This window comes from Ranitomeya variabilis, chromosome 5 (genome assembly GCF_051348905.1).
Source record: "Ranitomeya variabilis isolate aRanVar5 chromosome 5, aRanVar5.hap1, whole genome shotgun sequence".
Lineage (NCBI taxonomy): Eukaryota > Metazoa > Chordata > Amphibia > Anura > Dendrobatidae > Ranitomeya > Ranitomeya variabilis.
Genome location: NC_135236.1, coordinates 475,354,727 through 475,372,220, shown reverse-complemented (window position 1 = coordinate 475,372,220; position 17,494 = coordinate 475,354,727). Strand labels below are relative to the sequence as shown.

General features: G+C 40.7%; 1 protein-coding gene across 1 annotated transcript in view; it reads left to right on the top strand.

Annotated features, from left to right (window-relative positions):
• OTOGL (otogelin like) overlaps positions 1 to 17,494 on the top strand; it is a 332,429-nt gene that overhangs the window by 58,423 nt on the left and 256,512 nt on the right. The window contains exons 16-20 of the mRNA XM_077262892.1: positions 3,869 to 3,993; positions 5,805 to 6,014; positions 12,453 to 12,618; positions 15,061 to 15,135; positions 15,905 to 15,957. Coding sequence (XP_077119007.1) covers positions 3,869 to 3,993; positions 5,805 to 6,014; positions 12,453 to 12,618; positions 15,061 to 15,135; positions 15,905 to 15,957 — 629 coding nt within the window. The remainder of the gene's footprint in view (positions 1 to 3,868; positions 3,994 to 5,804; positions 6,015 to 12,452; positions 12,619 to 15,060; positions 15,136 to 15,904; positions 15,958 to 17,494) is intronic.

Here is a 17,494-nt window from a genome sequence, read left to right as displayed (position 1 = left end):
TTTAAAATATATAGAGAAGTCAGGATTCTTTGGTATTGCTGTCAAGACCTGGAGGTCACGTGACCGCAAGCATACCATTTGTACACTTCTGGCCACATTTCAACGTTCTCGGACTCGCTCAATCCACTTGTATTGAGGGATGCCAAGCATGTCTAATCAGAATGTGGCCGGAAGTGTACAAATGGCATGCTTACGGTCGCATGACCTCCAGGTCTTGACAGCAATACCAAAGAATGCTGACAGCACACAGTGTGCTTGTTGTAAGGATTCAGAGGTTTGCAGACACATATTGACTGCAGACACTTAGCAGAAGGCTGAACCAACCCTTCAAATGAAAGACAAAAATAGTCTTTGAGGCTGTTAAGCGAGCACTCCTGCTTGGATGAGAGCTCGGATACTCTCCGAGAAAGCTATGGCCACGTTCACTATTTGGTCAGTATTTTAGCTCAATATCTGTAAGCCAAAACCAGAAGTGGGTGATAAATCCAGAAGTGGTGACGTGTTTTTATTAGTGTGGGGTCACACTTGTGAGTTCAACGCAAGTCTCTCGCACAAATACCCGGCACTCGGGACCGGAGCGTTCAGCCGCATAGAAATACATGCAGTTGCACGCTCCGGTCCCGAGTGCCGGTGGCAGTGCCGGGACTTGATGCGAGAGACTCACGCGAGTTTCTCGCATTGAACTCGCAAGTGTGACCCCAGCCTTATACTTTTCCTCTGATTGTTCCTCTCCTGGTTTTGGCTTACAAATACTTAGGTAAAATACTGACCAAATACTGAACGTGTGCATGTGGCCTTAGGCAACTTTTCTTCTTCAGTATCGGAGGAGCGAGGAGCACTACAACCACTAGCAACTATCTAATTGTCTCTATATAAGTGGTTATAACCATGGATACCTAAGGTCCTGCAATGCCTGCACATGAATAAAGAAACAGCGAATCAGAAAAGCTATACAACATTTGTAATTGGAGGTATTTGCTAGTAACATTAATATTACACCTACTACATATTGCGATAGGATCTTATGTATGGGAATACCCATTTGAAAGGGTTGTCCGCTCTAAAATGATAAGTCTGTAGTCACTCTGTGTGACTGCAGACTTCTGAATCCCACGCACAATATGCACTGCAATAATCCACTGGTTTCTGAGCGGGGAACGGCGGTGATGTTTGCAATATGCATACTCCTGGGCAGAAGCCATCTGGTGGGTGCATACAAGCATATGGAGCAAGGGCACTGGCACCCAGTGGGCACGGCTGTCCAGTGAGCATGGCTTTCAATACACTTGTATGGAACGAGGTCATGCCCACTAGACGGCTTCTGCCTGGAGTATGCATATCGCATACAACACAGACGTTCTCAACTCAGAAACTGTTGAAAACTCACGGCGCACAGTGCGTGCCTTGGGGGGATTCATAAGTCTGCAGTCACCCAGAGTGACTGCAGACTTATCAATTTAGACAGGACAACCCCTTTTTTAGGGCCAATAAATACGCTGCACATCCATCATTTTCCAAATTATTATGCAAATTATATTTTTCTCGGATTTTCCTAAATGGCCGATGCAAATGACAGTCAGTCTAATAAAAGTCATCACCTGTTAGAGTATACATCAAATTTTATTGAAGAAACCTCCCAATGATAATAGTATAATCTCCAAAATGAATAAAAACTCAAAATGCACTGTTCCAAATTATTAGGCACAGTAGAATTTCTTAACAGTTGATATGTTTTAAAGAACTGAAAATGCTCATTTGTGGAATTTGCAGCATTAGGAGGTCACATTCACTGAACAAAAAAGCTACTTAACTGCAAAACATCCTAACAGGCCAAGTTACATGTTACCATAGGAACCCTTCTTTGATATCACCTTCACAATTCTTGCATCCATTGAACTTGTAAGTTTTTGGAGAGTTTCTGCTTGTATTTCTTTGCATGAAGTCAGAATAGCCTCCCAGAGCTGCTGTTTTGATGTGAACTGCCCCCCACCCTCATAGATCTTTTGCTTGATGATACTCCAAAGATTTTCTATAGGGTTGAGGTCAGAGGAAGATGGTGGCCACACCATGAGTTTATCTCCTTTTATGCCCATAGCAGCCAATGACTCAGAGGTATTCTTTGCAGTATGAAGTTGCATGAAGATGATTTTGCTCCTGAAGGCACGTTTCTGCTTTTTATACCATGGAAGAAAGTTGTCAGAAACTCTATATACTTTGCAGAGGTAATTTTCACACCTTCAGGAACCTTAAAGGGCCCTACCAGCTGTTTCCCCATGATTCCGGCCCAAAACATGACTCCTCCACCTCCTTGCTGATGTGGCAGCCTTGTTGGGACATTGTGGCCATCCACCAACCATCCATTACTCCATCCATCTGGACCATCCAGGGTTGCTCAACACTTATCAGTAAACAAGATTGTTTGAAAATTAGTCTTCATGTATGTCTGGGCCCAACTGCAACCGTTTCTGCTTGTGAACACTGTTAAGGGGTGGCCGAATAGTAGGTTTATGAACCAAAGCAAGCCTTTAAAGGATCCTACACATTGAGGTTCGAGGGACTCCAGAGGCACCAGCAGCTTCAAATATCTGTTTGCTGGTTTGTAATGGCTTTTTAGCAGCTGCTCTCTTAATCCTATGAACCTGCCTGGCAGAAACCTTCCTCATTATGCCTTTATCAGCACAAACATGTCTGTGCTCAGATTCAGCCACAAATCTCTTAACAGTACGATGATCACGCTTCAGTTTTCAGGAAATATCTAATGTTTTTATTCCTTGACCAAGGCATTGCACTATTTGATGCTTTTCAGCAGCAGAGAAATCCTTTTTATTTCCCATGTTAGGTGAAAACTGTTGCCTGCTTAATAATGTGGATCATCATTTTTAAGTAGTTGTCCTTTAATTAGAATCACCTGGAAAACTAATTATCACATGTGTTTAAGATTGATTTCAGTGATCCATTGAGCCCTGAGACACAATACCATCCATGAGTTTATTTGAAAATCAAAACAATTAAATCTTTATGACACTTAAATCCAATTTGCATAATAATTTGGAGCACGGTGTCTAAGGGTACTGTCACACAGTGGCACTTTGATCGCTACGACGGTACGATCCGTGACGTTCCAGCGATATCCATACGATATCGCAGTGTCTGACACGCTACTGCGATCAGGGACCCCGCTGAGAATCGTACGTCGTAGCAGATCGTTTGGAACTTTATTTCGTCGCTGGATCTCCCGCTGTCATCGCTGGATCGTTGTGTGTGACAGCGATCCAGCGATGCGTTCGCTTGTAACCAGGGTAAACATCGGGTTACTAAGCGCAGGGCCGCGCTTAGTAACCCGATGTTTGCCGTGGTTACCAGCGTAAAAGTTAAAAAAAAACAAACCGTACATACTCACATTCCGGTGTCCTTCAGGTCCCTTGCCGTCTGCTTCCCGCTCTGACTGATTGCCCTCCGGAAAATAAGAGCAGATCACAGCGGTGACGTCACCACTGTGCTGTGCTTTCACTTTACAGCGGCACTCAGTCAGAGCGGGAAGCAGACGGCAAGGGTCCTGAAGGACACCGGAATGTGAGTATGTAGTGTTTTTTTTTTTTTACTTTTACGCTGGTAACCAGGGTAAACATCGGGTTACTAGGCGCGGCCCTGCGCTTAGTAACCCGATGTTTACCCTGGTTACCCGGGACCTCGGCATCGTTGGTCGCTGGAGAGCGGTCTGTGTGACAGCTCTCCAGCGACCACACAACGACTTTCCAACGATCACGGCCACGTCGTATCGCTGGTCGTGATCGTTGGAAAGTTGCAGAGTGTGACAGTACCCTAAGTGTTTGTAAGTCCATTCTTAACCCCTTACATTTCTTATCAGTTCACCAGCAGGTATGATTGAAGGGACCCCACAACTTCACGCCAATGCCTGGAAAATATCATCAGCGTGTTTAACGCCAGTAAACATTCCTGTAATAGATCCCTGTGACACTAATCTTCAGAATGGTAAGCTGATAAGTATAATCCTGAAGCCCTTTTGTGACAAAGGTCATTTGTAGAGATGTATACAGACAATAGAAAGCTTAAAGGGGTTTTCCTGGGAATAAAAAAATGTTTTTCAAATGGTAGCACTATGTGAAATCTAAATTTTAAGAATTTATTTTGATTGATATTTCAGCAGCATGAGACTACATTCTGCCTTCTTATTTTGAAAAAGTGTCACAATTTTTTTTTTTACAATCCATTGATTTGTCGACATCCTATAAATAATAGAAATGTCAGAGTGACATAAAGTTGAACATAAAAGAAGCATTATTCTATATTATTAAATAACCAGAATGGATATGTTTTCTGTTTATGCTAACGTCATGTTGGGTAATACATTTGTAAAGTGCACATTATATATCCCTGATACCTATACATTTCATTATATCTGTAATAGAAAAAAATTGTAGAAAAAACACTTATTTTCAAAGGATCTATGGATATGTTAAGGACACGTAGATGATAAAAACATTGAAACAACATTTTCAAAACGTTTCATTTATTCAGTATGAGCGCCATGCGCAGAAATTCACACACTTACATGCTTAGGCTGCTATCATGTGATTGCTAATGGTTGTCTGAGAAATGTTCTGCCACACTGAATGCACTTGGACAAAAGGCACTCATCTGTGACAATCGCAAAGGGAGCTGCCAGCAGCAGATCTTGATGATTTGTGTGCTCAAGTGCATTCAGTATAACAGAGCATTTCTCAGACAACCATTAAGGAGGAGTGTAATTAAAAAATAGCTTTATAATGTGTGCTAATCAAATTATGTCAAAGGACATGTTGATTATAGGCTTAAAGGACAGTAGAGCGTGGGATAGGGCAATAATTATTATTATAATCATACAATAGGCTTTTTTGTGCTGTGGTACCTGCTCACCTGATAAGGTTGTGAGAAAGCACAATTTTTATAATAGCTCGTAAACAAAAGGTCCAGCTGCTGCTGCTCTGCTCGGTTGGCAGATCCAATGTTGAAATCAGATGGTGTTGACAGGTGGTTATGCCGCACTGCTGGCATCTCAATGAATGGGAATATCTAGAAAAGGAAATAGAATAAGCATTGTGGTTTAATCTCTACACGTTTTTAAGTCCAGCTGACTCCTTCATCAGGAAAACCCTCTGGTTTGAAGTCAAAAGGACTCCATTATCAGGTGGTACTTTTGATGAAGTTGGACTTCAAAACGCATAGAAATTAAACCACAATGTTTATTCTAGTTTCTATTCTGGACATTCCCATTCATTGAGACGCCACTGCAGTGTAAACCCCTCTCCACAGCATTTAAAAGGCACCATGTTAGTATACATTTGACTGTTGATGTTTCTGGGTACAGCAGCATATACTGTACCTTATCATATTCTCTCAATATGTATGATGAGAAAAATGACTAATGAACAGATATCTGACAGGTTACAAGGCATAATTTTAGTTTTTTACTTTTTAGAGTTAGTGTAGTATAATGGACAGCATCAATTAATATAATGGGCAGCAAACTATCCAACATTACATCAGTTTAGTCTTTTTTTATTTGAGTTATGGTGATCAGGTATGTACAGATTAAGTTATAAAATTTGCACAGAAGCAAACTTAGTATTCTAGAGAAAACTTAGGAATTTTGTACTCTGTGGTTTTTGTGCATTTTATAGAATATTCAGGAAAAAAAACATGCAATTTAAATTTTTTCCCCTATTCTAGTATTATATGTATATAAATATGCAATATATTTTATGTATACACAGTATATACAAATTTGTTTTCCTATTTTCCAGTCGGATATGCAACCCACTGTGATGTTATCAATCAGGAACTTTTTGCGCCATGTCATGCCTACGTGAGTCCAGGATTGTATTATCAGTTGTGTCGTTTTGATGCATGTAAATGTGGCAGCAATTGTCTGTGCAATGCCTTGGCTCACTATGCCTACATCTGCAACAAGCATGGCGTTTCCATCAACTTCCGATCACAAGTTTCATTTTGCGGTGAGTAATTAAATAAGGTTATAATATGTTGAATAATTCTACCCACTAGATTGTCTACAACTTTTTACATTTAAAACACGTTGAGTAATATTCGTATCTTAAACTTGTTAGGGTCCATATTATCCACATTTTCCCTCAAAATACAACTGACTTTCAAGATGAAAAATGGCTATTATAGCCAATGTTAGCCATTTCATAAGATCATCATCTCAAAAACTCAATGCAACTGATCATTCTCAATTCAACTTATGTTATTTTTTTCTCACTTTTGTATTCTGTTTCTATGTAGTGATAATTAATAATAATGTGATTAGTATTTCAACTCAGTATTCCAACACAGTAACATGACAGTAACAAGAAATCTAACAGGCAGCTTCCACACTGGTTGACTTTTAGGCCCCTATGTACTTTAGACATCTATCATCTGAATTATCGTTGATAGCTGTTTCCTCTGACATCTCAATAAAAAGGCATGCCAAAATTTGCTGGATGCTCCTGAGTTTCCTATGAGAGAGCAGCTGCCAGACCCCTGTGGCAGCAGCTTACCTCTTAGTAGGACAAAAGAATTGCCCATTGAAATTCAACAGGCTGGATCCTTGTCTCTCCTGTGTAATGCAGCGGTAGCGCACTTATGCAGTGATGAGGCAATGACCCAGCAAAGTTCCAAACAAAAGTCTCTTTAATGCGTTTGCTTCACAGCATTAATGTCCAACTCATATAAACACATCACACGATATCCTTGGAATCGCAGCCGGGCACATATCCTCTGGATTACAGTTACTAAACATGCCAGTCCACTCTGATATGTTGCTGTGGGTGACTGCACCGCTGTGTTAGAGTACCGTCACACAGTGCAATTTTGATCGCTACGACGGCACGATTCGTGACGTTCCAGCGATGCATTTACGATATCGCTGTGTCTGACACGCTACTGCGATCCGGATCCCCGCTGAGAATCGTACGTCATAGCAGATCGTTTGAAACTTTCTTTCGTCGTCTAGTGTCCCGCTGTGGCGGCATGATTGCATTGTGTGACACAGGTTGTATACGATGTGCGCACAGTAACCAACGGCTTCTACATCGCAAATACGTCATGAAATTATCGCTCCAGCGCCGTGTATTGCAACGTGTGACCGCAGTATACGACGCTGGAGCGATACTTATACGACGCTGCAACGTCACGAATCGTGCCGTCGTAGCGATGAAAATGGCACTGTGTGACGGTACCCTTAAGGTTCAACTCCTCCAGATTACACAGTACACGATATTCTTCAGTTTACAGTCACTAAACAAGCCAGTCCACTTTTGACTGGTTGCTGTGGGCGACTGCATCGCCGTGTTAATGTCTCTTTACTCACAGCTTTACACACTACACAATATCCTCCCGGATCACAGCCGGGAACCGTATCCTCTTGTTAGCAGTCACTAAACACGCCAGTCCTCCTTCAGGCACGGGACAGTCTGCCTCCTGTTTGTAGCTGGGCACAAGACAAGCCACCTCTGAGACCAGTTACCGTGGGCGACAGCACTGCTGTGTATGCTGTGGGTGCCAGGCATCTCAGCTCCCCTGGCTGTTTGCCTCCACTGGCCTATGTTGCCTCACCCAGGTGGAGCGCTGCAGAGCTGACTGCTCTGTACTCCTCCAAACACCAGACTGACACTGACTCTAACCCTGACACACCCAAACCCTATACTGCAGGGTTTTTAACTAGCAACCTTGGCCTTCAGCCACATGGAAAACCCGGGCCAGGAATGAAACGAACTGCACCACTTCCATACTGCAGTCTGTATTAAACATGAAAACCAAAAGCAGGTTTTCGCTAAATCTGCCTTGGACACCCAGCATGTTCAAGACCTATATTCACTTTAGTCTGCATTGCAACCACAGCTACGCTTGTGACTACAATGCACTTTCATGGCCTCATTATGCCTCCTTGGGGGAACATACAGCGACCCCTACATGTAACACCAGTCACTGCCTCACACTGGACATCAACCTTCGTGAAAGAATCGGGAGGCCATCATGTGCATTAAACTGTCAAGTAATCCCAAGATAATATAGTGGCATGTAAAAGTTTGGGCACCCCTGGTCAAAATTACTGTTATTGGGAACAGTTAAGCAAATTGAAGATGAAATGATCTCTAAAAAGCTTAATGTTAAAGATGACACATTTCCTTTGTATTTTAGGCAAAAAAAATATATTGTCATCTTTTACATTTTATAAATTACAAAAAGGAAAATGAGTGAATTCAAAAACTTGGGCTCTCTGCATGTTTAGTACCTAGTAGCACCCTCTTTTGAAAGTATCACAACTAGAGATGGGCGGACACCTGGATGTTCGGGTCCGGCGGTTTCGGTTCAGGTACCAGAACCCTACTCAGACTCAAACCTGGACCCCATTCATTTGAATGGGTGACCCAAACATCTAGTGTTTGCCATGCTGTCACGTGCATAACAGCGATGCAAACACTGCTTCTGATTGGTTGGTAAAATCATTACCGCCGATCAGACAGCTGTGGTTCCCAGCGTGACAATGCAGGTGTGATAGGAGGTATAAGCTTATCTGCAGTCACTGGTGTCAGCTGATGGGACTAACTGCTCCCATGAGCTGACACTTGCTGCTGCTAATAACAGTGAGAGCAGGAGTGGCTGATGGGAGAATTCATCAGCCGGTGCATGCTCTGTAAATAAATAATTAAAAAAAGAAAACAGGGTGGGTTCCCCTGTATTTTTGATAACCAGCCAGGCAAAACTCACAGCTGGGGGCTCCCTCAGCTGTCAGCTTCAGCAAGGCTGGTTTTCAAGAATAAAGGGGTCCCCACGCTGTATTTCTTAATTATTTAAATAAATCATCTAATCATAAATCATTTAAATAAACTCCTCTATTTTTGACAACCATTCAAGCTAAAGCAGACAGCTGAGGGCTGGTATTCTCAGGCTGGTAAGGGGCCAGAGATATTGCCCCCCAGCTATAGCATCCTGCAGACACCCAGAGAAGGCGCATCTATTAGATGTGCCAATTCTGGTGCTTTGCCCGGCTTTCCCCACTTGCCCTGTAGTGGTGGCAAGTGGGGTTCATATTTGTGGGGTCTATAAGACACCTCTCCATTGCTAATCCTAAAGTTGCATGGTAAATAAAAACACAGCAAGAATAAAGTCTTTTATTTGAAATAAAACAAAATACTTTTATTTTTTTATTTAAAAATAACAAACATAGTTATACTCACCTAACGCTTGATTCCACTGAATCCCTAGTCTCCTGTAATTAAGCAAAAATAAAAAACAACAATATCCCTCACCTTTCCATCATTCTGTCCCACGTTGTAATCCATGTCTGGGGGATAAACAGTTTTCACCCTGGACGGTGCGACCGTCCAGAATGAGAACTACTGGTGAATGAGCTGCAGCAAATGCAGCATCAGTGAGCAGTGGTGACATCATCGAGGTTACTGAAGTTCACTGAGGCTGCGTTCCCAGCCGGGCTGAACTGTGGTGACCTTGGTGAGATCCCTGCCAGCACGATGCAGAGGCAAGTTCACCGAAGTGTACCAGGAGAATTTCACTGTGGTGAATTTGAACTGCGGTGAACTCTGCACCTTGAGACTTTCTCATGATGCTAGCAGGAATCTCATGGAGGTCACCGCAGTTCAGCCCAGCTGGGAATGTAGCCACAATAACCTTGATGACATCACCGCTGCTCACAGATACTGTGCTCACAGCAGCTCATTCACCAGTGGTTTTTAGCCTGGACGGTTGCATCTTGGCACCATCCAGGTTGAAAACTGTTTATCTCCCAGGCATGGATTACAGCTTGGGACAAAACGATGGACAGGTGAGGGATATTGTTGATTTTTATTTTAGTTTTATTACAGGAGACAAGGGATTCAGTAGAATTTGGCATTAGGCGAGTATAACTGTGTTTGTTATTTTTAAATAAAAGTGTAAAACTGTTTTGTTTTATTTCAAATAAAAGACTTTATTCCCGGTGTGTCTTTATTTACCATATAACTATAGGATTAGTAATGGATAGGCACTGTGGTAGATCAGCTCACTCGGCTCCACACAGCGGTAGTTAATGGAACAGTGCATCTTTAAGGATGCACTTGGCTTATTAGTACAGCATATTCCAAGGTCTTAAGCACAAAAGTAAATATGGCCCTTTGGGTAAAGCAGCAAAACAAAACAGTAGCACTTCATGCAGTCCTTGCACTTGAGGGGGTCAGCCCGCTCAGGGTTAACAATGTCCTTACACAAGCACTATGTGCAAAAACACACTCCTGGAGTCTACCTCTCCAGCCCCTCAACAGCCCAGACTAACCCTGGTGCTCAGCTATTTAAAGCCAGACCATGTGACTCTCCATTATGTGACTGATAAAATGATCCTGACATCACACAGGTTCTGTAAGGACACTGCAGGGGAGATACATGGACCCCCTCCCTCCTGCTCTACTGAGGTCCACTAAAGCCAGGCCATAATATTAATTTCAATAAAACGACCCAACACATAGTGTGCTGGAGGAAACGATTCTGGTTTTACATCACTGATGCCATGATGCGCAGTGACACGTATCTCCCCTCCATCACTTCACCAGTGACTCTGTCACAGCGTCTTATAGACATCTCTCTATTAGTAATTCATGGTCTTCTTGATGTCACCTGACAATACAAAGGTGACATCAATCCCACAAATATGAACTCCATTTGCCACCGCTACAGGGCAAGTGGGAAGAGCTGGGCAAAGCACCAGAATTGGCACATCTAATTGATGTGCCTTTTCTAGGCAGCTGCGAGCTGCTATTTTTAGATTGTGGGGCAATATCCCTGGCCCCTTACCATCCTGAGAATACCAGCTCCCAGCTGTCTGCTTTACCTTGGCTGGTTGTAAAAAGTGTCTCGGACTCCATACCATTTTTTAAAAATTTTTATTTAAATAGTTTTCTTGCATGCACTGCTCTTTTGAGGTCAGATCGGGGTGCGAGAGCCATTGTAAGACCTTCAGCTTGCGCCTTTTAAGGCAGTCTAGTGTGGATTTGACATGTGATCATTATACATTTGCTGAAGCCATCCTCTTCTTACCTTCAGCTTTTTTACAGATGGTGTTATATTTGCATCAAGAATTTGTTGAAATTTCATTGAATTAATTATTCCCTCTACCTGCAACAAAACTCCAAAGCATGATTGATCCATACCCTTGCTTAATGGTTGGCGATATGTTCTTTTGCTGAAATTCTGTGCTTTTTTTTCTCCACACATCAATTTGATTATTGTGGCCAAAGAGTACTATTTTAACCTCATCCACAGGAATTGTTTCCAACATGCATGAGGCTTGTTTAGATGTTCTTTTGCATAGTTCTGATTTTTATGGTGTGGACATAGAAGAGGTTTTCTTCTGATGAATCTTCCATGAAAGCCTTATTTATGCAGGTGTTTCTGAACGGTAGAACAATGTACACAACTCCAGCGTCTGCTAAATTTTTGTGAAAGACTTTTTGCAGTCAAGGGGGGGGTTCTAATTTGACTTTCTAGCAATCCTATGAGCAGCTCTCACAGAAATTTTGCTTGGTCTCTAAGACCTTATCTTGACCTCCACTGTTCCTGTTAACTGCTATTTCTTAATTACATTGTGAACTGAGGAAAGGGCAACTTGAAAATGCATTGCAATCTTCTTATAACCTTTTCCTACTTTGCGGAACTCCACCATTTTAATTTTAATTTTAATTTTCAGAGTGGTAGGCAGCTGCTTAGAAGAATGCATGACTGCTGTTTGTTGGCACAAGGTTAAAGTAGGCTGGATTTTTATAAAGCTGGAAAATTTACATCACATGGCCTTTCCTAACGATGATAGTGAACAAGCTATAACCCTAAGGTCTGAAACCTTGGTCAAAGTTATTTTAGCACACAAATCTCTAAGGATGTCCAAACTTTTGCATTTGCCCATTTTTTCTTTTTTTAATTTTTAAAATGTAAAAGATGAAAAATATAGATATATATATTATTGCCCAAAGTACAAAAGAAATGCGTCATCTTTAATTTTTTGCATTTTAGAGATCATTTCATCTTCAACTTGTTTATCTTGTTCACAATAGCAGTAATCTTGACCCAAAGTTCTACATGCCACTGTATGTATTGGTGGACTTTAGTCTGGCCCCTGGCTCAAGTAGAAAACCACTCAACAACCCCTGATCGCTATTTAAAAACATTTAGAGGTAGCCCAGTGGTCAATCGCAGTTGTGTTCCTGCTTTTAGTTAAGGCTTTTAATGAAGTGCATGTATGTGATTGTGTTAGGTGTTAGAAGAAACCACCTCTGCCAGCCATTCTGGAGAGCCTTTTTTACATTTACAATCAATTTTCACTCATTCCTTCATTTTGAAAAGAGACTTGACTATACAAGGGCTAATGTGACAATTTGAATAATGACTTAAATTCTCTCCTATAGGAGTAATATGCCGATATGGGATGTTGTACCACCAGTGCTCTTCTTCCTGTGGACGGACTTGCTCTTCTCTTTCGCTTGGAGAAATCTGCACTGATGAATGTATTGAAGGATGTAACTGTCCTGATGGAAAGTACTTTGATGAGGCTGTAAACTTTTGTGTTCCAATGTAAGTATTTCATTATGTATCAACTCAAACTGAAAGTCAGTCTTTGGATGGTATTTAAGTAGGCAAGGTTTACTGCTTACAGATTAAGGCTTTATGCAAAAAAAATGATAGTTTTTCATCTATGTAATGATTTGTTTTTCCTGTATTTACATTCATTGTGTGGTGTGTCATCCATTTGCTGTTTGTTCTTTTCATAAACCTATTCACTTGAATGGGAGAGTTCTGTCCATAAAAATGAACAGAGAAGGACATAAACAGCAACCATGGTGTGAAGGTGTGTGTATTATCAGATGCAGTAAAGGGCAGTACTGCTTTTGTGACAGTTATATGCCCTGCTCTGATTATTAAAGTTCTCTAAAGTGGAATTTTTTGTTAGAAATGGGGTTGAGTGGCTGAGATGATTTACATTGTTCGAATTGCTTAGATAATTTAGTATTAGTATCAGTAAATTGTTCTATATCAGCAATAGTATTTCCTCATAAAGGTAGCAGTTGCATTTGGTCCCTGAAGAGTGATGAATGGGGAGGCCTAAAAGCAACCTTGGTTTCACTAGAACATTCTTGTTTAGTAAGTGACAAATGGTCGATAGACTTGGACTGGCCCCCTTGGTGAGCAGATAAATTCACCGGTGGGCTGGACTGGCCACTGGTTGAACAGATACATTTACTGGTGGGCCCATGAGCAGTGCTTTGCACAGTACACTTGATGAATAATATGCAAACAAATGCAGCATTTAATTTATTTAGCACACTATCCGTGTATAATAAATATATGGAAGGATAGGAAGGATAGGACTAAATTACATAAAAGAGCAGCTGGAGTCTACATATTATCCGCTATTCAGGTCCAATAATATTTACAAGTACATCCAAAACAGAAAAAGTGAAGCCGTATGCCATAAAATATAGATTTTTATTGATATATAAGATTTAAAATCATTTCTTAAAAGTAAAGGAAAAAAAAATACATGGGAATCAATATTTGCAAAAAAAATGCCACATCCCAGAGGTAAAATGCTACAAGCTGTAAAAGGTGCCAATATGCCCAAAAGAAAATATACAGTATATGCATTAATTACTTCCACACAAAGAGATATACATGCAGCCCAATATATGTAACTGTATATACGGAGTTATTTGAACTTCCTTTCAATGAACAGGGCTGCAAGGTAGAGTGTGGTGTGAATGGTAGTAAATATAATAAATGCATAGAGAAATGAAGGCGTTCCTATATGCTGAGTAAGGTTTTGAATTCTATCATGAATTGTTTCAAAATATACAAAAAAGTGCTCTAGTGCATGAAAACAAAAATAGTCAGAGAATGAAGATGCATAGTGCAAGCTAGAGCATATTACCTGTAGTGTGGCAGGATACCCCGACGCGCGTTTCGCATTTAGCTTTATCCAGAGGAGCATTTTACCTCTGGGATGTGGCATTCTTTTGCACATATTGATTCCCATGTATTTATTTTCCTTTACATTTAAGAAATGATTTTAAATCATATATATCAATAAAAATCTATTTTTTATGGCATACAGCTTCACTTTTTCTGTTTTGGATATTTTGTCTTCAAGAAGCTGCCACTTCACTAGGCAATTATATATTTGGAAATATTTACATGTAGCTGAAGAGTGAGCCTCCTGAAAAATGCTATTGATAGGTTGGTAACCTCACCCAACACTTTTGGGGACCCATTATAGAATCTATATTGGGGCCCAAAAGATAAGTAAATCTTATGTAGGACAGCAATGGGAAAGCTCTGTAGATGTTCCGATTGCACAAAATAAATGCAATAATAAAAAAAAAATCCAAGCAATTCTTTTCTCTAGAGCAGACCATACTTTGGAGCAGAAGCCTGCAAACATGACCTCCATAACACGCAGAATTTCACATAGCTTGTAATCACCACTGAACGCTTATAATAGACCTTTTTTGCATTTGTGAATGCAATCATCTCACAATATATACATAAGCAGATTACCACTATCTTGGATGATGTTGGTACACAACTGGATTCTACATGGTCCTAACAGTATGTATGGTGGGCTGATTGCACTCCCATAAGATTGTTATAAGTGTTGAGCGATCTTTACTGTATGTGTGAGTTGGGCACAGGAACTTCAAGTTACACTCGATATTGGAAACCTATAAGTAATGTTTGAGAAGTGGTATCTTAATAAGAACAAGGTGTACCAAGCAGGTAAATCCTATGGGGGCATATCACTAAGCCCTCGCACCATACTTGATTGACAGGTGCAATTTCACAGCACTTTTGTCTGAGGTTTCTACTAATCTGCATTTAAATGAACATTACAATATGGATAGAAATTTATTATAGGCGCTATTGATAGTGTAGATAAATTCTATTCTAAGAGCTCATTCTTACCTCTTTATTGTAATTATTTATTGTAATTGACTTCTATGCATTTTTTTCTCTACTTAGATCGAGCTGTCGCTGTTATTTTAAGGGCAGAATCTATCATCCAGGGGAAGTGATCTTGAGACAATCTGGCTCTTGGTAAGATTAATTTTATACAATTTAAGTATTACTATGGAAATGTTTTGGGATAGATCTGGTCATCTGATGGCTAATGAAATGACTAAAAAAATAATTTATTGACCCAAAATGATGTATTCAACCAAAGCAAAAAAATCACTCCACTGTGCCCGCCACTTGATTTCTCTCTTCTGTGACCACTCACAGTCCTAACAGCAGAGACCTGAGGACAGATTACAGGATTGGGAGAGGGTCTTTGCCTTTCCTGTCTGTCAAAATGCATACAGACATAACAGAAAATTGGACTTTTAGATCAGGGCAGACAGGCCATTGCAAAACTGCAGGAGCAATACATGTTGGAAAGTAAGAAAAAGTAAGTTCCAACATCTATAGTGCTGGTAGAAAGCTAATGAAAATGATCTGCTTGCTTAAAAAGAGTGAATATTGAGTTATAGAGTATGAACATTGAGACAGTTCCTAGACTTATTAGACTGGTATGTGCACCAAAAAGCAGTTTTAATTTAAGGACAAGAGCTTGCTTGTATTCTGATTTTTGGAAAAATTAGAGATACATTTTAAAATAAAGCCCTTAACAATCACTTTTTTCACTGGATTGTCTCCCAAAATGTGTAGCAAGGTGGGCAGTGATAGTGCTAATTTGCATGAAAGGGGGCGGTCCTGTAATGTTTTAGCATTTCCAGGAGGATTATGGTTGGGGCTTTAACATCTTTTATGTTTTGCATGACACTGGAGTATTCCAGAATTAATGATGTTTTTCTTTTATTACTAGCCAGTGTTTGAATGGAACGGTGAGATGTACTGAAACTTCTACAACCATCACTGGTATGCTTACATATAAAGATGAGAGTATGTAATTGGCATTCTATCTTGGTCAATACATTTTTTACATGAAACATATATAGCATCAGCAATAAAAATAGCTATAAATTTTGTATTTCTACTGCTACGCTAAGTACATTTTATATGTATACATAGTATACATACACTTATCAGGTGTACGCTTTAATTTATAATCCAAATATAACACATCTTGCCATGAGCCATGTATTGAGACACATTGTACAGTAAAGACTTATAGCCCATATTCACATGTAGCGTACATGCTGTATTTTTTAATGCATTTTCCCATTTATTTAATGCATTTTTGGTGACATTTGAAGCAGTGTTTAAATGTTTTTTTGTACAGAAAAGTTTTGATTATTCCCTAAATAAATACACAACTTCATTTTTTTCTATGCATTTTACATGTTTTTTTTTCAGGCTCCGCATAGTAGCCTGTAGAGAAAAAACACACCAAAAAGTACACAGTTCAATAGCGTCTTTAAGCACACAGTGTGTGCACAGTTTTAATGAAATTGCATCCACTTTGCTTCTGCAATTAAACGCAGCAGATTTTATAAACAAGAAAAAATTATTTCCATGAAAAAACTGACAGGAAATGTTTTCAAAATCCCCTTATGTCATGTATTCTTTTCCCTCCTGCACTTCATCTAGCTCACTTTCTGTCTTTGAATCAGTCACAGTAGAAGTTCCCAGGCTCCTCGCATCTTCTCGCTTTACTGTCTGCACTAGTGACCCTATTCCCTCACATCTCCTTCAGTTCCTTTCCCCAGCTGTCAGCACTCACCTAACTAAAATATTTAACTTCTCTTTCTCATTTTGTATCTTTCCCTCCTCCTTCAAAAATGCCAGCATACACCCATTACTTAAAAAACCATCCCTCGAGAACTGCGCTGCTACTGTAACTACAGACATATCTTTAATCTCCCCTTCATGTCTAAACTTCTGGAACACTTAAGGTACCTTCACATGGAGCGACGCTGCAGCGATAGCGACAACGATGCCGATCGCTGCAACGTCGCTGTTTGGTCGCTGGAGAGCTGTCACACAGACCGCTCTCCAGCGACCAACGATGCCGAGGTCCCCGGGTAACCAGTGTAAACATCGGGTTGCTAAGCGCAGGGCCGCGCTTAGTAACCCGATGTTTACCCTGGTTACCAGCGTAAAATGTAAAAAAAACAAACAGTACATACTTACATGCGTCCCCCGGCGTCCGCTTCCTGCACTGACTGAGCGCCGGCAGTAGCAGGGCACAGCGGTGACGTCACCGCAGTGCTGTGCTTTCACTTTCACTTTACGGCGCTCAGTCAGTGTGGGAAGCGGACGCCGGGGGACGCATGTAAGTATGTACTGTTTGTTTTTTTTACATTTTACACTGGTAACCAGGGTAAACATCGGGTTACTAAGCGCGGCCCTGCACTTAGTAACCCGATGTTTACCCTGTTTACCAGTGTAAAATATCGCTGGTATCGTTGCTTTTGCTGTCAAACACAACGATACACGGCGATTGGACGACCAA